Source organism: Berghia stephanieae, chromosome 13 (assembly GCF_034508935.2).
Source record: "Berghia stephanieae isolate SIO BIC M18660-M18661 chromosome 13, UCSD_Bste_1.3, whole genome shotgun sequence".
Taxonomy (NCBI): domain Eukaryota; kingdom Metazoa; phylum Mollusca; class Gastropoda; order Nudibranchia; family Aeolidiidae; genus Berghia; species Berghia stephanieae.
The window spans coordinates 34,154,932-34,181,868 of NC_088372.1; the positions used below are offsets into that span (position 1 = coordinate 34,154,932).

A 26,937-nucleotide genomic window follows, 5' to 3' on the forward strand; every position below is an offset into this window, starting at 1 on the left:
ACTATTTCTTGCTTTGCAAAATCTTCTAAGGTCAAATTTCTCATCAATCTATCTCTAAATTCACTTTTTGTGGTCTGAATCATCCCGACATAATACCGTTTTGAGACGGAGGGTCACATTTTTGTGTGATAGGGTGATGGATGTTACTTTTATTTCAAAGACGCCTGTATAGACGTGTCGTGTTTCCCCTACTTCTAAATGAGAATTTTCCCTACACAAATAAACTTACCTTCACAATTAAGGTGGATTGAGTTGATAATAATCAAATTTTAAAAAAACGGTTTCTTTATGAATTCAAGAGTGAAAAATAACAGAAAAGGATTAATAATTACGTTAAAATATTGATTAGACGATTTCAAGAACATATGACGTAATCACATTTAAATTTTTATTATTATTATTATTTTTTTTTTTTTTTTTTGTATGTAAAAGTTTACGATATGGGTTGGTGTACGGCGAGAGGACACTTCATTCCATATCCAAATTCAATCGGTATCAGAAAAGAGAACGTACACAGAACAGCGTCCTGTCTGAAGGATAGCAGAGAAATTAGAGTTAGGATTAGGGAATGTTATGTATTTATTTGATAATTTATTCATCGGTCCTTATTTTTGTCGTACCAATAAGGTCGCAGGTTCAAACCCCATCACCGCCGCGAAAAAAAAAATATTCTCTATTTATTGTCTTCTGGCACTTTTCTATTCACTTCATCTCTTGTTGGTACCAACATAAGTGCCTGCTCCACTCACTTTTCTGAATTAAAAATTCACCCCATATACCGGAGCATACTCAATGTCTCAGTTGTTTCTATGTTCTATTATGTTTGTGTTGAGAATATTGGCTATTAAGCTTAACTGCTAGCCAGGTAACTTCGCGATGGTTGGTGTTGGACCCGCGATCTCCAGTAGTCGGTGAGAGAGAGCTCTAATAATGAATGACCTGAGTTTGATACGAATTTTTGGATTCGTGGATAGCTCATACGGTAGAGTCACGCTCTCACCGGCCAGGCGGAGTTGTCGTACCAATAAGGTCGCAGGTTCAAACCCCATCACCGCCGCGAAAAAAAAATTCTCTATTGTCTTCTGGCACTTTTCTATTCACTTCATCTCTTGTGGTCCTTATTTTTACAGTGTCGGGCCTTCCCATACGCTGGGCGCCAATGTAATATCTTGTTATGTAGTTTCTTGTTATTTGGGTCGCAGGGGGTACAACGATGAAGCCTCTTTGTAGTTTTCTTCAAGTTACGTGTAGTTTTTAATGAGGAAGGTGTAATATAGTCGATGGAGTAAATGAGGGAGATTTGATAGGGAGGATGTATGGAGTTGTTCTGAGAAGTTTGGTGGCGAGATATCTCTTGATAATGAGGTGTAGTTTTTTGTTGTTGTTGAGAATGAGATGTAGTTGCCAGTGCCGCTATTTTGGCAGGCAGCGTGGCAGGCTTCTTGAGGCTTGGGATGAATGAAGAGGGACTGATAGAACAAAACAAGATCTTATTTTGCGCAAGGGATATGCTGGGTTTTTTTTTTCTCTTGCGCAATGCTCAGGGTCGTGATTGGTTCTAAGGAAGGGGCGACATTGTCAAATAAAGAAATAAAAATAATCACTATTAAATCTTACTATCTGTCACGAAATGTTGTAATGAATGTTTACTTTGGTGTATTGTTCTCGCTAGCCTAATGTTATTATTAGTTCCTAATGTCTAACTTAATATCCCGCTGTGATGATCATGTCGTATACGTCCTTTTGATAATAATAATAATAATTATGATAATAATAATAATAATAATAATAATAATAATAATAATAATAATAATAATAATAATAATAATAATAATAATAATAATAATAATAATAATAATAATAATAATAATAATAATGATGATGATGAAGTGAAATCTTAATACTTGTACGAAAACTGTTGGTACTGTACTTTGCTGCGTTTTTGCTAAACTTGTAAGGAATCGATTTTGTTTCAGTCTCACTTTATTTTGTCAAAATCTAGCTCTTGTTTTTCTATTCTTCCAATACTTTTTAAAAATGAGAATGTCTGATAATCTTTCTTTTCTTTCTGAAATTAAAAACTCACAGTCAGGACATCAAATTTATGAACATTTCACGGAAAAGTCATTTGCGGGTTTCTGTAATTGATTTGATTTGGTAATCGGTTTGGTGGTTTGATTGTGCGCTAGCTAAATAGTTGCCAATGTGACTTTTTTAATGGCCAAATTTCAGAAATCTGTCTTTTTTTCCCCATCAAGGCGACAAGGTTCAAGTTTGTTTTTATTTGGCTTTTCCCTATATATGCAGGTCTGACATTATCCCAATCCACTTATGAGCTTAGGGCGACATTGTTGTAATGGATAATATTTTGCGTCATTTTTTTGAGAGTTCCATAACAACAATGGAATTGGGTTATCAGACCTGCAAACAAGTGCATCAAAAACTAGAGGTGCCTAAAAAAAATGAGCCAATAGGATGGAGAGAAAGATAAAGAGAGTAGATTTGACTCATATATATATAAGGGGAAAACACAAAACAAAAGACGTTTCGGCCTTTGGCCTTTCTCAAGTACGTAAACACGTCCTGACGAGAGCGAATGCTCGAAACAATATTGTAGAAGTTGTTCATAATCATACTTGATATATATATATATATATATATATATATATATATATATATATATATATATATATATATACATGTGTGTGTGTGTGTGTGTGTATGTGTGTGTATGTGTGTGTATGCGCGCATGCATGGGAAGAGAGAAGCGCACGTCGGCTTTTCCCCTTTTTATAATTTTTATATCTTTTTGGCTTTTTCGTCATCGGTTTGGCTTTTTTTTAAAAAGCTGGTAGATTTTCTTACAAATAATAATAGTTCGAATACCAAATGAGCCACTGAGGTTGGTAAGTCAAACGTTAGAGAAGGATATTTTTTTTTGTTTGTTAAATGCACACATTCCGTTATCCGTTTTTTAAAACCGGAGATGGAAGAGGAGGGTTGGTATACATTCCATGGTTATAATGGAATAAAATGTGAGAGTGGTGGGGGTGCAAGACTTATTAGGGTCCTTTAGCTTGTTTGTTTGTTTGTTTGTTTGTTTGTGTGCGTTTGTGCTTTAGACCAAATTTGGCTTTTTATCTTGTTTTGATCTGGCATCCCTGATCAACTTGACCTATTGACCTCTTGACCCAAGACGTTTATTGTTACTACCGGCAATAACCGCTGATCAGCCAAAAAAATAAGAATAAAATGTTTTAAAACATTGTTTACAACTCTTTAATTTATTTTGGTTGAACTCAAACTTCTTTGTCCACCTCCCTCATGGTGTTAAACCTAAATTAAACAGTCATGTATAAAGTTTTATGGAATGCAAGTGTTCTAGGTAAGTTGCTATACATCGACATCATCCTGTCCTCTGTCACACCGATGTACTGCACTGTATTGTAGACTGTAGACTGTAGGCCTACTTTGACTGTATATTCGAAATCGAACCGAATCTTATTGATTATGATTAATTATGTAATATCAACCAATTCTTCCAATTTATTGGAATTGTCTTTACTTCGTGACCTGGTGGTCCCTACTTCAACTTCCACGTATCAATCACACAATCGACCTTGATTTTGAATGGCTTGTTGAGTAGGCTACCTTGGCCTTGGCAGTTGGTGTTGAGTCTTGAGCTGAGCAAGTGACTTCGTCCTGGTTCACTTGGGCTCTGGACTAGATCTGGATATTTAAGTTTCAAAACGGCCTTTGAGTTCATATCACCACAAAATACTAATCTTTAAAGATTAAAATCATTTTTTGCCCTCGTTTTCTCTGGTGCATTCAAGTACTTTCACTTTCACATAAAAAGCATTTTTTGGGGTCTCCCCTCCCCTGTCAAAGCCCGAAACACAACATATTTTTTACGCGTATATATATATATATATATATATATATATATATATATATATATATATATATATATATATATATATATATGTATGTGTGTATGTATGTGTGTGTGTGTGTGTGTGTGTGTGCGTGTGTGTGTGTGTGGTAAGATAAATAATGAAGAAAATTTGTGTGTATGTTTGTATGTGTGCTTGCCTTGTAGAGTGCCGATGAGCAGTTTACCAGTGGATAGTAATGCCCTATATAAATAAATAGATAATATTATTATTATTATTATTATTATTATTATTATTATTATTATTATTATTATTATTATTATTATTATTATTATTATTATTAATTATTATTATTATTATCATTATTATTAATTTATTTTTTTTAAAAATTTATTTGTATTATTACTATTTTTTAAACATTAAAAAAATGTGTCATGAGATCAACAAACAAAAATATTGGTGACCCACCGCATCGCTCTGGTGTATCATATAATATCAGAATAAAAAAATGAAAAAAAAAAAATTAATTTAAAGTCTAGATTATCAACATTGGGAAATTTGTTTTGAAGCCTAAGGGATAAAACCCAATCTCTTTTGTAATGGAGTCATTTGCTTTAGGCTGCTGTTATTCGGACTCGAGTTTGAATAGTCTCCCGTGGCTATTTGGACTCAAATTTCAATGTGCGTGTGCAATCAACAGATTATTTGGACTCAGTCTGAATAGTCTCTCACGGGAGTATAGCTTTTGTTTGTTGTCTTTTAAAAATATATTTAATCATTGATAATTACCTAAAATTAATGCAAATCAAAATTACGATTTTAGTAACTATCAGCAGGTAGTCTAAACCCGCTTTACTTGACGAGAAAGACAAAATCATGGATCAATTGGAAGTCCAGATAGAAATTAAAAAGAGTTAAAACTCTTCAAAAGAAACATAAGTCAGTCAAAATAACTGTGGTAAATGAAAAGCTTTTTTAACAACATAAAACAATGTCCAAATAAAATCAGGACAAAAATAAATAATTTAAAAATTACATATTCTAATAGTGTGAGACACGCAACAATCCTTCTACAATCCAAAGTAGGGGTATGAGCTGTATCAGTGTGATATGGGCAAAACAAAATTTCCTCTGAACTCTTTTTCTATTTCTTTATCAGTTCCACGCACGCACATTGGAGTTTGAGTCCGAATAGCCATGTGAGACTATTCAGACTCGAGTCCGAATTGCCACTTCGTTTGCTTTAACTCAAATTTAAATTGTACGCTAAGAATAAAATTTTGTACATCAGGACACCCTTGAGATTGTTGGTAAAATTTTGTATGCCCTTAATCTCGGTCAAGAAAAGTTTTACAGTGGCTGTCTATATATTTTTCACAATTATTTATAAAAGCAGGGTACATAAGACATAAGTCTAAATTATAAGATGTCTCATAAAATTTAATTGAAGTGAAAACTGATTTTTTAAGTTTATTTGATGTATAAATAACTCTTGGTTTGACAGTAAACCTTCATCAATGTGAAATGTGCCAGAATAAAGCTTGATTCAACACTGGTCTGTATATTGTGACCCATCAGTTCGAAATAGTTTATATGTGGATGTGAACATGATGACAAAATTGGAATCTGAAGATAAAGTGACAGGAAATATGTGATAATTTTCGTCAGATTAAGAAAATATATAGGCAGATTCCTCAATTAGATATATACAGTGCAAATCACTTATGTCCCGTTACACAGAAATTGTTCTAAGAGCTATTCGGCCCATGGCGTCAGAGTTTACCCCGGTTTCTATAGCATGAAATGAAAAATAACAGTTACTTGCTACCCTTTGGAATAGGACGCTAGTCTATCGCAAAGTAATTTTCCACAACTGGGATGATCTCCTGCTCAATGGGCCTCATGGCTCTGATTGACTATTTTAATAATTAATAGGGACTTGTGAGAATCTGTCTTGAGACTTAAAAGCCCAAAGGAGATATTATGGAGAAAGGGAGAAACAAAAGCAGATTCATTATTTGTTTGTTACAAAATTTAACTATGCATCACTTCATAATTTCCAAAATACACTGTTTTAGGGGGTGTATTTTGGTATCTTCTGATCTTATAAAACATTTGCCTTGCATTCTCAATTTTTTAAATTTATCTATTTTTTGTTTTTGGTAATATATGTAGACAATAGTAATGATATAATCGTTGCTTGCAAACTTTTCGACGTTTGAAACCACAGATTTTGCTATGAGAATGTCTCTTTCTCTCTCTCTCTCTCTCTCTCTCTCTCTCTCTCTCTCTCTCTCTCTCTCTCTCTCTCTCTCTCTCTCTCTCTCTCTCTCTCTCTCTCTCTCTCTCTCTCTCTCTCTCTATCTCTCACTGTCTCTCTATCTCTCTCTCTCTCTCTCTCTCTCTTTCTCTCTCTCTCTCTCTATCTCTCACTGTCTCTCTATCTCTCTCTCTCTCTTTCTCTCTCTCTTCTCTCTCTCTCTCTCTCTCTCTCTCTCTCTCTCTCTATCTCTCACTGTCTCTCTCTCTCTCTCTCTCTCTCTATCTCTCACTGTCTCTCTCTATCTCTCTCTATCTCTCTCTCTTCTCTCTCTCTCCCCCTCTCTCTCTCTTTCTCTCTCTCTCTCTCTATCTCTCACTTCTCTCTACTCTTCTTCTCTCTCCTCTTCTCTCCTCTCTCTCTCTCTCTCTCTCTCTCTCTCCTCTCCTCTATCTCTCACTTCTCCTCTATCTCTCTCTCTCTCTCTCTCTCCTCTCTCTCTCTCTCTCTCCTCTCCTCTCTCTCTCATCTCTCCTCTCTCTCTCTCTTCTCTCCTCTCCCTCCTCTTCTCTCTCCTCTCTCTCTCTCTCTCTCTCTCTCTCTCTCTCTCTCTCTCTCCCTCCCTCCCCCTTCCCTCCCTCCCTTTCATTTTTTTTTCTTCAATTGATTTATTAATTTTTTCTCTCCAGCAACAGGAGCTGCCACATCGATTGTTTTTTTCCACACATTTCAAGGTTTTCAGAGGAAATCTGTGTTGGCAGAATCTGTTGTGGAGAGCGATGTCACCAGTGTTGAGGAATCTAGTCTTGATCTAGAGTTAAGACAGGTCCAGGTCTTCTTTCGCCATGGAGCTAGAACTCCTTTGCATACGCTGGAGGGTTTCAAGCAGGTTTTTGTTTTTTTATTTCTCAACTTGTTGAACTTACTGGGTTTTTTTTTAGGAGGGTTTGATTTTGTTCCAACCTGACACTGTAAGTGACTTAATATCTTGTCCTAAGCCATCATTTCTCATTTGTCCTTGAGATTTTCTGTTTTAATTTTTTGTTTTTGTTTGTTTGTTTGTTTGTTTGTTTTTTGTTGTTTTAAAAAACATTTTATGTAAGGTTTTATCAAAATTCTGTAGGATTGTGTCCTTGCACATTACACATAATTTATACAAATTTGACTGTAGGTTCTTTCTTGTGAATATAGATTATTATTATAATTATTTTTTTATGATATCTCACCAAATGACTAAAATAAAAATAAAAAAGAAAGCCACCAACATACACAAAATTAGCTGTCTCCCCTCCGCCCCCCAATCTGTGCGATCAATCAAACATTTTTATTGAATTTTTATTTTTATTTTTAAGGTGTCTTATGATGTTGACCTGGTGATGCGACCACACCTTCTTTCATTGTTTCCGTATGAACGCATTTCATCCCATTCTGGCCTTCCTATTGATTGGTCTCCGTATGAACACAGGTTACGTCGAAAGGACTTGCTGTCTGTGAGTATCCAGACCTGCTGCCTATGCAGTGTTAATCGGTATGAACAGATTTTATTTTTTAAAATCAAAATTTGCCAAATTCTGATTTTCTTCCCTTTAAATTCGTATTTTTTCACCATAGTTCGAGTTCCAGAGAAAAATTATTGAAAATTTTATTTGTGCAAGAAATTGATATATGGTCAAACTGAATTACGTTATATCATTTTAAAAGCGTTTTGATGTGATCAATTTTATAGATACAGGTCTAGAAATGATACTTTTTGAGTTACTTTATTGAATTTCAGATTTTGTCCTAAAAGGATAATAATAAATTCCCTTTATTTATCCATAAGGGGAAATTTTTCTTTAGGATCTATTTGAAGGGAAGACTGGAATAACCCAGGCATCAGCCGCAGTGCAGCGCCGCAAAGTGGGCTAAGGCAAAGTGACTTGCTCAAGGCCATACAACATGACCGGTAGTCAAACTCAGTACCTTTCGGGTACGAAGCAAAGACCGTACCTCTGAGCCAGGCTGTCCCATACAGGCATCTGTTTGTTGTCCGGTGCAGGTCTTTACAATGTACTTCTCCTCTTTACCTTATTCTCGTTTAGGGAGGGGCAATTTGTGGTCAGCTCACTAGCTACGGACAAGAACAGATGTACAATCTTGGACTAAGAATACGAGATACATACAGGGAGCAGTTGGACTTGTCGACCTTTAACCCCAACCAGTTCTACGTCTTGAGCACCAATATCACCCGCACTGTGGAGTCAGCTCGATGCGTCATTGCAGGGATTTACGGGACTGATCAGCTGAAAGATTATGGTTTGTTTGTTTGTTTGTTTTGTTTTTTTTGGTTTTTTTTTGGGGGGGGGGGGGGGGGGGGGGGGGGGGGGTTGGCCATTTGCCTCCAAATGGCATTGTGTTGGTGCGGGCCGTCTGCCATTAAAAAAAAATGTATTCCTTCAGAACAATTAGGCTCATGGCATTTGAGTTTCTCCCAGTTTGTGGAGTGTGAAAGGGACAATAGCAATTGCTCGCTACCCTTTGAACAAGACGCTAGTCTATCACAAGTACTTTCCACCGGATCTGATAGATCCAGCTACCCAATTACGGCTGGGTGGACAGTGGATCAGGTAAAGATCTTGACTGCATGTGGGATCAATCACAATCTCTTTGCTTGCGAAGTAAGTGTTTTTAGCAACTGAACTATCAGGACCACCGCTGACAAAGTTGGGAATGTAATGAATGGACAGAGTGTGACTTTGATAGTTGTAAGAATAAGCAGTCCAGCCAGTCAGTTTGGTATGTTAGATCTGGTGGATTGTAAGTTGCAATAGACTGGGTTCCTATCAAAAAGGTAACAAGCAATTGCTTCTGTTCATTTAACACTTTTGAAAATAGTATCACACTTTTGGTGAATTAAAACAAAAACTCCCATTTTTTTCAGCATCTAAACAGTTGCTGATCAATTGCTGCTGTCCTTCTAAGACTACAGAAAAGTGATAAACCACAGTTTTGATTCTCTCAGAGCTCTGCTTCATGACCTCCATCAGCTGCATGATGAGAAAGGGATAATTGATGTAAAAACTTGCATATCAGTTTATCATTGCCATGAAGTGAATGCCTTTCATTACCTTTCAAAACTAATTGAAAGAAATTTGTTACAAACCATCTCCTACGCTGGGCCAGGGATTCCACAAAACTGGTTATCCCTCATTTAAACACAAAACTGAAAAGATATCCTAACCTCACTTTGGTGTCGTCTGTGTGGAATGTCTTTTACGAGAGAGTATTTGTGCAAAAAAGTCTTTGTCTTTTTAAAAAAAAGTACAGTAGAATTACTTTAAACCGAAATTTTGGGGACCTTCTAAACCATTTCGGTTTAAAGACATTTTGGTTTAAAGCAAGTTCCCGTTTTGCGATGTTTTTCAAGGGTAGTAACTATTTAAGGAATTTGTTCATTTAATCGTATCATGGGTTTCCCCTTAAAAGGAGTTGTTGAATAAATGCCATCTTCGTAACCATTAAAAAAAATTATTATTTTTAAATTTTATTTTTTTAATTGTTTTTTTTTTTGCGTGTATTTTAAAAATATTTTTGGGGGTTTTCGTTTTCCATTCAAAATTGTTGAAAGAGTTGAGTTCGGGATGCCGTGCTTTTTACATATCTCCGTCTTGATCAACTTTTTTTCTCATTGACTCACATAGTATTTTGATTTTAAACTCAAACGTGTAAGCACATTGCTTTCTTTTAGACATTTTTTAGTAAAATGTAAAGCTAAAATAAGATCGAAAGTCCTTGTGCGATAATTGATAATGAATGATGTGCAGCTACTCAGAGGTGAAGTGAAATGGAAATGAAAAGGAGTGTCAATGCTAAGCTGTCTACTACACACCCCTATTTTGTTGAAAAGCCATTAGGTTCAAAGGCCCAATTACATAGAACCTCCCCCTCCCCTTTAGCCCATCACACACACACACACACACACACACACACACACACACACACACACACACACACACATTTAAACTAAGTGGAAATGAAATGGCATGTCAATAGTAAGTTGGTTAAACTCCCCCCCCCCCCCCCCCATATTGTCATGTTGAAAATTTGTCAGTTCCAAAGCATCAACACATGAGCGAGAACATCTCGCTTACATGATTCTACAACCTAACTCTCTCTCTCTCTTTCCTAATTTTTCGCCTGCCAGGAACCCGTTGTCTTCCTTTTCCAGTCTGCGCGATTGTGGTGTTGGCCAAGCCCAAGTGCAGCGATTAAAGTGCTTGCCTACCCCCCCCCCCCCCCCCCCCCCATTCCACCCCTCACCCTCATCTTAAACTTACGCTCTTTGTTTAATATCGCCGGGCATTATTACATGTGACCACCTTCCCGAATTTTTAAAGAAAAATAGAGAAAGAGAAAAAGGGAAGGTACTCTGAAGTTGTTTCGGTTTAAAGAAAGTCCTGCTTAGAAGTATTTCGGTTCATCGTAAGAATTAGTACAAAGATAATGAAGAAACTAGTACAATTTATTAAATTCTTTGCGGTTTAATGTATTTTTCGGTTTAGCTTCTTTCGGTTTAAAGTAATTTTACTGTAGTTCCAGTTTTATATTGTGAAACGGACAATAGCAATTGCTTGCTACCTTTTTGATAGAACACTAATCTATTGCAAACTACTAATAAACTACCACCCAATCACTGCTGGGTGGATAAGGTGGTATGGAAAAAAATCTCGGAATTAATTTCAGTCCCTTTGCGTGAGAAGCAAGTGCTTTACCAACTAAACTGTCTAGGCACTTAGTCTTTTTTTAAAGCCAATGCCTCAAACTTTTCTGTTTGGACTTTAAATAGTGAGAGAAGCAAAACAGTTTTGGACTTTGTATTTTTTATCTTTATAAATTTTATGGGGGGCGAAGTGGCCGAGTGGTTAAGGCATTGCACTGTGACCTGAAAGGTCCCGGGTTCGAGCCATGCTTCAGGCACTTTCGTTCTTTTCCTTGAGCAAGATTATTAACCCCCAATCTGCTCATTTGGACAACTTGGGTGATTCCTGTTGACATCAGACATCTTGTTTGATGAATTATCTATATTCCTTCGTGGAACGCCAAGGTGACGATATCTTATGATGCCGTGGCGAGAAGGGCATAATTTAAAAAAAAAAAAATTTATATAGCCAATGAGACGAAGCATTTGGGGTCTGATATTTTTGGAATTACGGTGTTAAACATAGCAATGACATCAAGAAACGTCTGCAGTCATTTCTATTCTCAAAGTATTTGTTATATTGTACTAGTTAAATATTATAACAGCATCATAGTATTTTTTGATGTTCCTGTCCATTCTCATCACTTGTTCTTGCTGGTTTCTGTGCACTTCTGCACAGGTGTGAGAATGTGTGGGTGTGGGTGTTTTTATTATTATTATTATTATTATTATTATTATTATTATTATTATTATTATTATTATTATTATTATTATTATTATTATTATTACTACTACTACTATAAGTGAATTCTGTTTGTCAACTCCATCCTTTCATAGTGGGCAGGGGGGTACATACTGTCTCTTCTATTCCCTTATATCTGTTTTCCAACATGCTTTCTGTCTTTGTCTTGGAATGAGATTACTTGGTTATGTCCTGGCCCTGGCCGGAGTCCTAGCTGGGAGGGAAACAGTCAAATGCATAGTTATTGTTTTGGGAGATGATTTTTTTTTTTCCTTGTAAATCATCTCTCTGTTATGTATTATTATATTTGTTATTTTGAATGTTTAATGTAAGCATTTGAGTGTATTCCTCTTTGTTGGATTTTGTCCTTGTGTCCGGATAAGACTTATAGGTGATCTCAAACTAAGCACTTTGATGGTATGCTCTTGGAATCTACATCTGATCCCTTTTGTTCCCAGTTCCCCAATGTCTTACTTTCTCTTGGGTGCTTTAATTGTAATTCTAGAGCTTTTTACTATCCCATTTCCTTCCTTTTTACTGGTGCTAATATAAACTAAATGTGTTGCAAGTGCCGTAAAACCCTTAAAAACAAAAAAAACAAAACAACTCCATCCTTTCAGCATCGGAACACGGGCCCCTCCCAATCCTGGTGTCAGAGACATCCAACAACATCTTAGTGCCAGATACCAACAAATGTACCGTTCTACGCCATGTAAACCACGCTGCCATGTTGCACTTTGACTTCACCTCTGACTTGAAAACTGACAGGGAAGTGTTGGAGAAACACATTGGTATGTGCGTGTTAAAAACAAATTGTTTAAAATAAAAAATAGATATTTTGTGACCCACTGAATGAAAACAGGTTGAGCCAGGATAAACTACGGTGTAACCTGCTTTTAGAATGACATTGTTGGGGCCAGAAGTTTTATATCGTTATATCAGAATGTTGCCATGTTGGATAAATACATGAATTGAAACAAATAAATAAAAATGAATATAACAACTTCATAAAAGAACAAAATACTAAACATGGAACGTTTTAGGATCAAAACCCTTTTTCAACCGACAACAAAAAACTTATAAATGCATAAATACTTTTATGTATTATCATGCACTTAAAATGTCCCTATTTGGGTTAGCCAGTTGGTTGGCAGGTCTGAAGATTATAGCTTATCATAGTCCAAACATACTGCCTATTTGGGTTATGATGGTTGTGGGCTTTTTCGGATGTCCCGTTTTAACTTTTTGAAAAGTTGGCTGTTATGAGAAAAATAGTTATGAACATGTATATAGCGCATTTCCTATGATTTACTATGCACTATGTGCTCCACAATGTTTTATGTATTTCCCTAGCAGTCCATATTGAGCCATAGGTCCAGTTCACACATCATTATCAATTGTCTGTTTGATATAGTTTTTGTACTAAAGAGTACAATTAATGTCACTGCCCAAAACCAGGTACTCATTCACACCTGAGTTGAGTGGGGTGATTTGTGTCAAGTTCCTTACCCAAGGACATAACATTAGGATCAGAATTTTTCCACTATTGCTGTCACCCATTCGACCATTTAACTTTTGTGACAAGATGAGATATTGTACTGTTGAGTTACCAAGTCACACAGTGATGACTGTGTCATTTGCTTTATTTGAAAAAGAAGAAGTAGAAGAAGGAGGAGGAGGAGAAGAAGAAGAAGAAGTAGTAAAAGTAGTAAAAGAAGAAGATGAAGAAGAAGAAGAAGAAGAAGAAGAAGAAGAAGAAGAAGAAGAAGAAGAAGAAGAAGAAGAAGAAGAAGAAGAAGAAGAAGAAGAAGAAGAAGAAGAAGAAGAAGAAGAAGAAGAAGAGAGAAGAAGAAGAAGGAGAGAGAAGAGAGAGGAGAAGAGAGAAGAAGGAGAGGGGGGACGAGAAGAAGAAGACGAAGAAGAAGAAGTAGGAGAAGAAGAAGGAGGAGGAGGAGGACGAGGAGATAGGAGTAGGAGAAGAAGAAGAAGAAGAAGAAGAAGAAGAAGAAGAAGAAGAAGAAGAAGAAGAAGAAGAAGAAGAAGAAGAAGAAGGAGGAGGAGGAGGAGGAGGAGAACGAGGAGAAGAAGAATAAGAAAGATAATGCAAAGAAGGAGAAAGAGCAGTCGAGCAGAAAAAAAGAAATCGTTCATCCTTATCATTAATGAATTTTTTTAACAAGGCTGCCAATTTTCCGTATATTTACGGAATTCAGTATGTTATAAACCCTCAGTGTATTTTTCAATCACCTGATAAAGGGAAAAAGTAACAATATGATGTCTTTTTACTGGAGTACAGCCCTCAGAAAGGGTCTGTCAATGTGATTGTGTAAAAGGTTAGTAAATTTTTGCCTTACGAATTGGCCACCCTGTTTTAAAAAGTTTTCACTTTTTTTCTTCGATGAAAAAAATAAAACAAACAGATGAAGCTCATGATATCCAGCAGAAAGATTTGGAGGAAGCCCAGGAAAAGTTCAGTCGAGCCTTTGAAACTCATAATAAAAAATCATCATCATCATCATCCTCATCATCTACTTGTCTCAACAATTCTGTCTCTATGGTGTACAACACAGAACGGCAACCGGTGACCTACGATAAACAGCTTTACGAATCCATACAGAATCGAAACGATGCGGTCGATAAAGTGCATCGTTTTTGGCACAACGTAATGACACACCACCCGACCTTGGGTAAGCGTCTGCCAAAAGAGGAGTTGAAGGCCCTATTACATTTGCGTCAGTTGGAGGTGGAAGAATTCCAAACAAAATTTACATCTGGTTTCAGATTTAAATTTGTAAGTATTCAAGCGGAAATATTATCAGGTTACCCGTTCAATATTAGAAAATCCAAGTGCTAAAAAAAGTACCAGAGGCTAGTTCTGAGAAAATGGAGGTTGAAGTTGTGATTTTAGCTATAGAGAGTATACAAAAAATGAAATTGTTGTATTGAGATTATGCTTATTGTGAGAATACCTGGTGGATGACCAGACTTGGAATGTGTTTATTGTGAAAATAACTTGTTAGTGACTGGCCTTGGAATGTGTTTATTGTGAAAATAACTTGTTAGTGACTGGCCTTGGAATGTGTTTATCGTGAAAATAACTTGTTAGTGACTGGCCTTGGAATGTGTTTATTGTGAAAATAACTTGTTAGTGACTGGCCTTGGAATGTGTTTATTGTGAAAATAACTTGTTAGTGACTGGCCTTGGAATGTGTTTATTGTGAAAATAACTTGTTAGTGACTGGCCTTGGAATGTGTTTATTGTGAAAATAACTGTTGAGTGACCAGACTTTGATCATGTTTATTGTGAAAATAAGTTTATCACTTAATAGGCTTAAAATTAGAGAAAAATGTGACTTACGTACTTTTAGTATTGGGATTTTCCAATTCGTTTGTATTTAAAGTAAAGTTAAAACCTCAACAGTTGACAGATTTGAATGTGTATGTTTTAGATACTTACTTAAAATGGGTTTAGAAATTGTGTGGTTGTATTTATTGGGAGTGAATTTCTTTTTTTTTTTTAAAGCTCTGAACCCATTTGTCTGAGTGTTCAGATGTATATTTTTGGTATGGGTGACAGTTTTCATGTTTCACAATGTTTGAATCTCATTGTCAAGAAAACCAAAAAAAAAAAGGAGAGTTTTTGTAAAGCGCAATTTCTGCTTAATGTGCTCAAGCTGTTTTACAAGAGGTCTCAAATCAACTACAACACTTAACATATCTTAAGGCAAGACGTGTGCCGCCTATTACATTTTTTTTCCATAGACAATGCTGTTACCAGCCTGGTACTCATTTTACACCTGAGTACAGTGAGAGAACATGAGTTAAGAACTTTCTCCAAAGACAAAACCATGCTCCGTCCACACCGGAACTCGAACCGGGATCCCGCAGGACTTAAAGCTACTATAAAGACCACAAAGTGATCAAGGAATGATGATAATGTTAAAGATAGACTTTGTCTTTTTCTCAGGTGTTTTACTAAGCCAACGTTGTTCGAGTTTTGTTAATCTTGTAAAACTTAATTAAAACTTAAACAAGGGGATTTTGTTTTGTTCTATTTTTTCTTTTTCTTTTTTTTTTCTATTTCATCCCAGCATTTCGATTCCAATCCTCACTTTTACAACAAAAAAATCTGTAAAGAGGTCACTGTCCAACCAGATGGGAGTCTTGTGTCGTCGTTTGTGACAGACATCAAGTGGAAGAAAGGCCGGTCACTCAAAAAGTAAGTTATGGTTACTGTATGTTTTAGGCAGACATCAAGGTGGAAGGAAGGGAGAACATCCAAATAGTAAAACATGGTTGATGTACATTTTAGTCACATTAATTAGAAGGAATGGAGATGGTTGAAAAGTAATTGTTAGTGTACGTTTTAGACAGACATCAAGTGGAAGAAAGGCCGGTCACTCAAAAAGTAAGACATGGCTAATGTACGTTTTAGACAGACATGAAGTGGAAGAAAGGGAAGTCGTTGGATAAAGTAAGACATGGCTAATGTACGCTTGAGACAGACATCAAGTGGAAGTAAGGGAGGTTATTCAAAAAGTAAGACATGGCTAATGAACATTTTAGACAGACATCAAGTGGAAGTAAGGGAGGTTATTCAAAACATAAGACATGGTTAATGTACGTTCTAGACAGACATCAAGTTAAAGTAAGGGAGGTTATTCAAAACATAAGTCATGGTTAATGTATGTTTTAGACAGACATCAAGTTGAAGTAAGGGAGGTTATTCAAAATATGAGACATGGTTAATCTACGTTGATGATGGACATCAAAGTGTTTGTAAGTAAGTATTTATTAATTTTCTAAATACTCTTAGCTTTTATTTTTAAAAACTTGATCTTTTATAGAGCGCAATATCTGCTCAAAGTGCTTTACAGGGAGTCCTTAGCCAACAGCAACACTTTACATGTAGGATGAGACGTGACATGACTCTCAGGCAATTTTACAATTTTCACTCAGAGACAACCCTGTTAACAACCAGGTACTCATTTTATACCCGAGTATGGAGAGATAATGTGAGTAAAGAGCCTGTTCCAAGGATTCAACCATTCGAAGCCGAGAGCGGGACTCGAACCCTGGACCTTCCGATCTGAAGGCGCGTGTCATACCTCAAGACTACATAGTTGCACTTAGTTTTAAAAAGAATGAGCAATGCCTACTTCATAGATGTAGCTCAAAGTAGCCCAGTGGTAAGTTTGTTATTGTAGATTAAAATGAAGAACTGATTAGATATGAATATATCTATATATAGCACTTTTTCACATGTTCACCAAAATCAGCACATTTCAAAATGCTTTCATGTATTCTACATCAGTTTATCCTTATTTTTGTCTTGAAATTCTGATTAACATTTTTTTTTCATCCATTATTTATGTTATTCAGATGTTTTAGTAGTAGTTGATGACCCATGCCAGTCAGCTACGATCATCCTACCATTTTTCTCTTTTCTGAATAAAAGGTGTCTTCACTTTTGCTTAATACTCCTGATTAATATTTTTAATAATACAAATAATAATAATAATGATGATGATCATGATGAAAGCAACAACATTATTCATTATAAAAATAATAATGATAACAGTTATAAAAATCATAATGATAACAGTTATAAAAGTAATAATGATAACAGTTATAAAAATAATAATGATAATTATAAAAAAAATAATAAATGATGATGGTGATTATGGTGATGACGGTAAGACTAACAATACTACTACTACTAATAGCTTTGATTTACAATAGTTCGTAGGACGTGATAAAGAAGCAAATCCCAACACAACAGTACTCTGAGCTATATGCACTAAAATTGCTCAAAGTGCTTTCGACCAACAGTAACACGTAACATGTAGAAAGAGACATGTATTAGGTAATGGAATGAGGAAGAGGGAAAGGAGTGCAATTAATTTTCCTACTTATCTCCATTTTGGCAATCATTAAAAAAAAAATTCACCTTTTTAACCCTTGCCTGCCCCCCCCCCCCCCCCCCCCCCCACCCCCCATCATTATCATTTTTGAAAATCAGAATGTTAGAGACAATGGCGTACTAGTGGAAAATGAAGAATGAAAATAGGAATGATTCCGCCAAAAGCAGAAGGGTTGGTGGTTATGCGCCGAGTGAGGCTCGAACCCAGGTCCTTCTGATCCAAACTTACACAAAACAAAACAAAAGATGAATGAAAAACCTGATAAAATATAGAACTTTTTTTTATAATTCCTTCACAGGCTTGACTCTAGTAAGAGTGGGGACACCGGGCCGCTTTCCCTGTTCTCCTGGCTGTCAGTGAAAAAGCTAGAAGTTTTTGATCCCATCAGCCAAGCCCTCAAGGAAAGCTGGAGAGATCCCCTAGAGTTTTACCAGCATGTGTCTTATAAGATGGATCATTCAACTACCAAGAAAATTAATTTTGTCTTTCTCTACGACGACATGAAAGCTCGGTGAGAATTGAGGGAGAATAAACAATGTTATTCCATAGTGGCCATGGGAGGTACTTGCTAATTATAGGGATTATTATTTTTAATCTCGTAAAATTTTTGAATTTTTGAATTTTCAAGAGTCAGCTCTGCATCCCCTACTAGGCATCCTCTTTGTATAACACTCTTACAATATCCCCCATTGCCTACAGCCAAGTGCTCATTCAAACCTGAGTTTGAATAAGGGTAAAGTATATATATATATATATATATTATATATATATATATATATATATATATATATATATATATATATATATTATATATATATATATATATATATAGTATATAGATAGTATGCACTTGGCTAAGAAGGTCGCAACATTGCCATCCGGAAGTATAACGGACCAACACACAAAACTGTTTGTAACCGTTAGCTTTTATAGTCTGGTTAATACATTTTAGTGAGAAGTACTAATAAACGTGGATGGCACAAAACAATAACAAAGACCCGACTGACGTCAACTTCATTCTATCTATATAACCCACAATGAAGTGGTCAGAGTTTTGCAGCTGTTTTCACCCATCCAGTATCTGACCATGCTCAAGATTGCCTAACTGTATTTTGCAGAGAGTCAGTATATCCTGGGTGGATTTCCTGGCCTCCCATAATGGGAAGGGTGGCACTTACTGTGTTTTTTATACCCTTAATCTGTTTTCCGTTTTGCTTTCTGTCTTTGTCTAGGAATGAGATTACTTGGTTTTGTCTTGGTGCTGACCAGATACACTGGCTCAGAGGTAAACAGTCAAATTCATAGTTTTTGTTTTGGGAGATGATATTTATTTCCTTGTAAATCTCTCCTATGTATTATTATATGTTATTTTGAATGCATGATGTAAGCATTTGAGTGTGTTCTTCTTTGTTGGTTCTTGTATCGTGTCTGGATAAGACTCTCAAACTGAGTACACTGATAATGTGCTCTTGGAATCTACATCTGTTCCCTATTTGAACCACTTCCCCTTTGTCTTACTTTTTCTTGCTTTGATTGTAAATCTAGAATATTTTGACTATCCCATTTTCTTCTTTTTACTGGCGCTGATATGACCTAAATGTGTCGCATGCGCTGTAAAACCCTTAAAAAAAAAAAAAAAAGTCAGTATATCTTTTAATTTCACATTGCAATAGGAACTACCTACTAATGTAATACACAGTGCTGCCGATGTAGCCTTTTAATAATGTTCTCTATGACATAGCACTCACTTTACAATCAAAGGGGCTGAGATCGACCCCAGGGGCAGTTGAGATTTTATTCTGACCCCCTCTGCTGTCCACCCAACAATGATTGGGTAGCTGGGTCTGTTAGATCTGGTGGAAAGTATTTAGCAATAGACTTTCCTCCTATCCATAGGGTAGCAAGCAATTGCTCTTGTCTGTTTCACACTATAAAAACCTGGATAAACTCCGGCTCCATGGGCCATTTGGCCCTGAGGGACTACTTTTCCTTCCTTTCCATTCCTTATAAGATTGTTCAGTATGAAAAATTTGCAATTTTATCAACCAAATTATAATAAATCGATTTTATCCTCTTGACTACAGGGGGAAAAAAATGTTTTATAATAATAATTATTATTTTTATTATTATTATTATTACTTCAGAGCAGTAAGACCCATAGAGCCAGAGTTTATCCGGGTTTCAATAGCGTGAAAAGGACAATAGCAATTGCTTGCTACCCTTTGGATAGAAGACTAGTCTGTTGCAAAGTACTTTCCACCAGATCTAACAGAACTAGCTACCCATTTGTTTCTGGGTGGACAGGGTGGGGGTTGGAAATACATCTGAACTGTACCCGGACTCAATCTCGGTTCCTTTGTGTGTGAAGCGAGTGCTCTACCAACTGAGCTTTTGGGACCCTGCTATATAAAAGATCAATTTTTTTTTTGTTTCTGCCAGTTTGACACATGGATGGGACTTTCCAAAGGGATTACAGGAGTTTTTCGGGAACACTGTGGATAACGGTACCCTCATGATGTACCATGCCATGACTGGCCGTCATGAGAGAGAGAGGCAAGTGGTAACCAGTCTGGCTGTGGGCCGTTTGTTGACAGACATGGTGAACAGGGCCGAGGGGGCCATGAGGGGAGTGAAGTAAGTCTCTACAGGTGGGGTCGCTTGTATTGTTTTGTTTTTTTTAGGAGTTGCACGTATCTGCCATCCAATTTCCATCTCCCAAGACTTAGGAGGGGAAGCGTGGCTCAGCGGTGCGATCTTTGCTTCATACCCGAAAGGTACCTGGTTCGATCACCCGCCGCTGTGCTGTGTGGCTTTGAGCAAGTCACCTCGCCCTAGCTCAATTTGCGGCCCTGCACTGCGGCTGATGCCTGGGTTATTCCAGTCTTCCCTTGGAATAGACTCTTAAAGACAAATTTCCCATATGGGATGAATAAACAACAATAAAAATATTTTGAAATAGTAGGGATTATAAATTACTTATAAAACCTTTCAGAATAATCATAATGAAACGATAAAAAGAACCAACATAGCAAGCAAGTAAAAGTAGAACTGTCTGTTCCATTAGTTAATATCATTGTAATGTAAGTGGTCATCTAGATATGGTGTTATGCAATACTTTGTGTCTTAACCCTCTAAAAGGGGAATCCCCATCCAGGTAGCCACTTTTACAGCATACAGCTGCTGTTGTCAGTCACTTGCCGGGTTCCAGCAGTATAACCAAGTTTTCCGATTTTAGGAAGAAATAAACAGCAGTGCTGTATATGGAGTCGCCAAAAGTCGTATTTCTACAATTTTTTTTGTTGTACTAAACAGGTCTGACTACAGTTACTCAAAAGCTTGTCTGAAAAAGGAATGTTTTCAAAAGTTTCCCTAAAATTACTGAGTGTGGGGGCGTCTTTGATTTATTTATCTAATGTGTTCCATACTTTTGGGGCCACGACAGAGAAAGATCTTTTTTCATCTAGAGATAGTTTACATATGGGAACAGTAATCAGTCATTCATGTTGGAATTGGTGTGGTCTAGCAGGTGTGTACATTTCAAGAAACCCACATCAATGCTTAACATGTGAGATGAGACATGACCCTTGTTAGGCAGTGTCTCTGTTAATGGCTACATATTCATTTTACACTCGAGTATGGTGAGAGAATGTGAATAAAGAATCCTTTTCCAAGGACTCAACTATGTGTGCTGCTCAGAGCGAGCCTCGAACCCTGAACCTTCCGATTCAAAGGTGGGAGTCATACCACTAGACCACATAGCCAGTACATTGCCATCTTCCATTCTCAAAGTGTGCCCAACCCATTTCCACATTTCCATTTCCTAGCTTGTATTGAGCGTGTGACAGGCATCTGTTTACATTGTTCTCACAAGGTGTCTTTGGATACCTTATCTTCACATCTGGTGGCCAGAATTTGAGTACTGGGTGGGGTTCCTGACTTCCCATAGTGGGCAGAGAGATACTTACTGTGTCTTCTATCCCCCTGTATCTGTTTCCCAACTTGCTTTCTGTCTTTGTCTTGGAATGAGATTATTTGGTTTTGTCCAGGCCCTAGCCGGATGCCCTTGCTGAGAGGGAAACAGCCAAATTTTCTATTTAGTTTCGTTAGATGATATTTTTTTCATTGTATATAATCTCTGTGTTATGCACTGTATTATGTTTTGTTTACATATCATAAATGATTTGAAAACATTTGAGTGTATTCCCCTTAGTAGGGGCCTTTGCTTGTGTCTGGATGAGACTTTTAGGTGATTTCCAACTAAGTACATTGATGGTATGCTCTTGGAATCTACATCCATTCCCTATTTGAACCGATCCCCTTTGTCTTACCTTTTCTTGAGTGCTTTAATTGTAATTCTAGAGCTTTTTACCCCATTTTCTTCCTTGTTACTGGCACTGATATGACCTTAATGTGTTGCAAGTACCGTAAAACCCTTAAAAACAAACAAAACAGAGGCTTGTGTAAGATGAATATATGTATACATTCAGAATTCTCTCCCTGCTCCATTTCAGTCCACAACGCCTGTGCCTGTACTCTTCCCACGATTCAACAATGGTGTCCCTGCTTGAATCATTGGGGCTCTGGAAAAACGTCTGGCCTCCCTTCGGTGCTGACCTTCGTCTGGAGATCTACCAGGACAAGAATATATCAACTGATTTCTACGTCAGAGTGATGCTTCTTGGAGAGGTCAGTCAATTACTAATGGGTAACCCATCGCATCCAAATGGTGTTACTACTTTGTGGTGGTTTTCATACTGAAGACTAAATTTATTGCCAAAAAGTATATGGAAGTTTGGTTAATTTTATTTGTTTTGTTTAGGATACAAAGTACATAAGTTTGGGTTTTTAAATTTTATTTAGGATAAAGTACAGAAGTTTGGTTAAATATTTTATTTTTATATTTAGGATACAAAGTACAGAAGTTTGGATAATTTTTATTTTTTTATATATTCAGGATACAAAGTACAGAAGTTTGGTTTCATTTTTTTGTTTTATTTAGGATACAATAGTACGGAAGTTCGATTTTTTATTTTTTTTTAATTTAAAAATTTTTGTATTGTTTTGTTTTGTTTTGTTTTATTTAGGAGGAAGAGTACAGAAGTTTGGTTGATTTTATATATTTCTTGCCATTTTTTTTTAAAGCCTGCGAAAATCCGTAGCCAATACATCTGGACACATTTTATATAGACTTGTCAATTCTCAGTCAATTAACTGAAATCAGTCAATTTGTCAAATTCAAATATTGTTTTTAAAAAGGAAAGAAAGAAATGAAGAAAGAAAGAATTCATGAATTGTAGTCGAACGACCGTGAAATAATTAGGAATGTTCCACATCGTTATGTATAGCTCATGGGCCATTTATATTAACGATAGATATATTGCCAAGGCTAAGCGACGCTTTTTATAATTGCAGTGTCTGAACACATCCCAGTGTATTTTCACACAGCCTTCGTGAAATTATTTTTTCACTTTCCAAACCTGTCGTGATCCCAATGGTAGCCAATTTTAATTGAGCCGCCGAGCAATAAATTTCACTGTTTCGTCTAAGCCAAAATTGACCACATTTACTTGATGGAACCTAAAAGTATGAAAAAGTTTAATGCAAACGCCGGAAGTGCATTATGAAGACACCTTCAAATCGAAAGTTATATGATTGCTACAAGCGCATCTCGATTGCCTCACTTTGTAAACAAACTGGTTGACCGTTTCTTCACTGGTTGGGTACCTAATTATAAGAAACAATGTTAAGTAGCCTAATTAATTCCCACGTAATTTGTTTTCTGCCATTGTTTTGCTCAAGCGAGCTTGCTGTTTACTATTCATTTCGATTCTTTGGATTTTTCTGATACGAATACGAAGAGTTTCAGTGAGGTTCAGTTTCAGTTAATTTTTACAGAGCTCATTTACAGGTCTATTTATATAAATCATGCCATTTTTTTTTCAGCCTGTGAAACACTGTAGCCAAGACATCTGGACACATATTATATATAAGTCATGCCATTTCTTTTTAAAGCCTGTGAAACACTTTAGCCAAGACATCTGGACACATATTATATATAAGTCATGCCATTTTTTTTTTCAGCCTGTGAAACACCGTAGCCAAGACATTTGGACACATATTTTATATAAGTCATGCCATTTTTTTTAAAGCCTGTGAAACACTTTAGCCAAGACAACTGGACACATATTTTATATAAATCATGCCATTTTTTTTCAGCCTGTGAAATTCCATGACCAAGACATTTGGCCATAAGTTTTATACATATCTTGACATCTTTATTTTCAGCCTGTAAAACTCCGTGGCCAAGACAAGGAATTGATACGATGGGAAAACTTTCGAAAGGTTGTCGACTCTTACTCGATTAGCCAGGAAGATTTTGATAGGATTTGTGCTTCCAACTTTCTGAAAGAAGTCGCTAAAGGTAACCGAGGTTTTTGATATCATCTAGAAGTTTTCGCTAAAATGCTCTTCACAACTCATTCTGGTTAGATACACTGGCTTGCCTACCCTATGACTTTTTGTCTACAATACGGGCACATCTGTAAAGTTTTAGGATGAAAAACTTAAAATTTAGTAGGAAATTGGCTTCTTCTGTTATAGGAATTCTCTTTGCTCTCTTATATTTCGACACATTTAATTAAGGAATGATGAATTTTGAGTAGCGGTTCGGATTATTATGACTCCATCATTTATTTCCACTTTCCACACATTTTCTAACTATTGGCAGATGTTTATTATGAAAGTTAAGTAGCTTGTATCATGTAGTTAAATTGAATTAAATATTAAGGTAAGCAATGAAACATTATTAGATCAAAATTGAGCTTTTGTATAGCGCAATATCCACTAATGTGCTCAAAGCGCTTTACAAAGGGCCCCTGACGAACAGCAACACTTAACATGTAAGGACAGGACATTACGCCTCTTAGGCAATATTACAATTTTTTGGGGGGAGAGAGACAACTCTGTTAACGGCCAGGTGCTCACTTTACACCTGAGTATGGTGAGAGAATGTGAGTAAAGAGCCTTTTTGAAGGACTCGACTATGCGCTGAGTGAGACTCGAACCCAAGACCTTCCGATCCGAAAGCAAGAGTCTTACCACAAGACCACATAGCCGCACAAAGATAAGGTTTTTGTAAGAATGAAATTTGAATTTTCACATAAATTTTTTAATTTTTAGATGATGCATATTTTTCATAGGTAGAAGAATTCATTTGCAGATATTAACTTTGCAATACAAATGTTCAAACTGAGATACCTTGAGGTGATTCAAAACTTGGAACACATACTGTTTTCATAAAAGAAATTTAAAAGAAAAAACAATGCCATCATGATCATCATGATCATCATCATCATCATCCTAAGCACCATCATCATCATCATCATCATCATCATCATCATCATCATCATCGTCGTCGTCGTCGTCATCATCATCATCATCATTATCATCATCATCATCATCATCATCATCATCATCATCATCATCCTCATTATGGTTATTATTATTGTTGTTGTTGTTGTTGTTGTTGTTGTTGTTGTTGTTGTTGTAATTATTATTATTATACTCAACTATATATACTTTTCTCTCTCTCAGATCTTTTACAACATGAAGAAGGAGAGAAATTAGAGGCCAAGAAATCTAAGACGATCTCGGAAACGCCAGCTGGAATGTGATGACTTTGGGAAGATCAATTATACAAAACATGAATCTTAATATTAATCTGGTCAAAGTGAACTATTTTTTAGCTGCTTTGAGCTGTAACTTGAAAATAGTAATGAATAAAAATGAATATATTAGCTTATTGAAAGACTGAATAAACCGTAGAACACGGAATATTTCAGGAAAAAATCTGTTTTCAGCCAATAACAAAGAGTTATAAACCGTACTAAACACAGAACATTCTGGGGTCGAACCTTTTCTTCAGCCAGTTATAAAAAAAAATTACTTTTTTTTGTCTGAAGAAAAGTTTGAGTCCAAACCGTTCTTTGTTTAGTAATTTGCTCATTTTTTAAAAAGCTGTTATATTCATTGTTCATCAAATCATAAAATACAAAACATTGTATGTCTTATAGAGTGAGAAATGAGAATTTATTTTTTCTTGTCGTGGACTGCTACCCCAACTGCCAGCCAGTCATGTGCATACAATATGAATGTAGGATTTTTATTCTTATTTTTTTTCAACTTGTGACCCATTAACTGAAATCGGTTTTATGTCGATGACAAACTTGTGCATGTAATTGGAAATTGATGTTAAATTAAAAAAAAAATTAATATCTTTTTTTTTCTGCGATACATTTATTTTAATTATCGTAATAATGATAATAATAATGCTGGAAACTAATATAGTACTGTAACTCAGAAACATCAGACTCTAAGTGCTGAAACTACAATATGCTGAAATTAACAAACGAAACAACACAACTCAATAACTACATACCAAACCCAACACACACATACACACACACACACATACACAACACAACACACATACACACAACACACATACACAACACACACACACTACACATACACACCAACACCACAACACACACACATACACAACACACACACACACATACACAACACACACACACATACACACACACACATACACACACACACACAACACACACACACACATACACAACACACACACACAAAACACACATACACACATACACAACACACACACACACAACACACACACACACAATAAACACACACCATACACAACACACAACACACACACACATACACACACATACACACACACACAACCAACACACACACACATACACACACACATACACACACACATACACACAACCACACACATACACACTACACACATACACACACTAACACACACACACTACAACACATACACACACATACACACACATACACACCACACATACACCACACACAACACACACACATACACAACACACACACATACACACACACACACACACACACACACAACACACATACACACATACACAACACACACATACACATACACAACACAAACCAGAAGCCTTTCCCGTTAAGCCAACGTTTAAAAATAGACAAAAGATTCTTTTTCACGAATGTTCTTCTGGTAAAGTGTTCCAAACAGACAGTCCAAAATGAGAAAAGGATCTTATTCCAGTTTTTTTTTTTTTTTTTTTTTTTTTCGTATTTGAGGGACAACTAGTTTGGTCAAGTCACTGGTCGAACGTAAGGGACATAACTGTTTTGGTGTTTTGAATATTTTTCAACTAGTTCCGAAAGAGAGAGAGAGGCCTATTACCTTCAAGACAACTGTACACTAAAATGCAAGCTCTAAATTAAATCCTTTCATGCACACTTTTTTCACACTTTAATAACAAAATTTTTACGAGTTTTACCAGATATATAATTTTCATGTTTTCCACAATTTAATAACTTTTACT

The 26,937-nt window shown here is 36.2% G+C and overlaps 1 protein-coding gene across 2 annotated transcripts; it reads left to right on the plus strand.

Annotated features, from left to right (window-relative positions):
- Positions 1–3,188: 3,188 nt before the first annotated feature.
- LOC144958534 (lysophosphatidic acid phosphatase type 6-like) lies at positions 3,189–26,632 on the plus strand. Of its 2 annotated transcripts, XM_078890572.1 has the most exons (12): positions 3,189–3,385; positions 6,846–7,045; positions 7,509–7,646; positions 8,238–8,451; positions 12,197–12,367; positions 13,997–14,367; positions 15,668–15,795; positions 17,799–18,011; positions 19,940–20,134; positions 22,012–22,186; positions 23,786–23,921; positions 25,094–26,632. In XM_078890572.1, exons 1-12 carry the CDS (start codon positions 3,352–3,354, stop codon positions 25,171–25,173), a joined length of 2,055 nt encoding a protein of 684 aa, XP_078746698.1. In that variant the 5' UTR covers positions 3,189–3,351; the 3' UTR covers positions 25,174–26,632. The 2 variants fall into 2 exon arrangements, with proteins under 2 accessions (XP_078746698.1, XP_078746699.1); XM_078890573.1 differs by lacking the exon at positions 12,197–12,367 and having other exon boundaries at positions 3,230–3,385; positions 25,094–25,318.
- Positions 26,633–26,937: the final 305 nt, after the last annotated feature.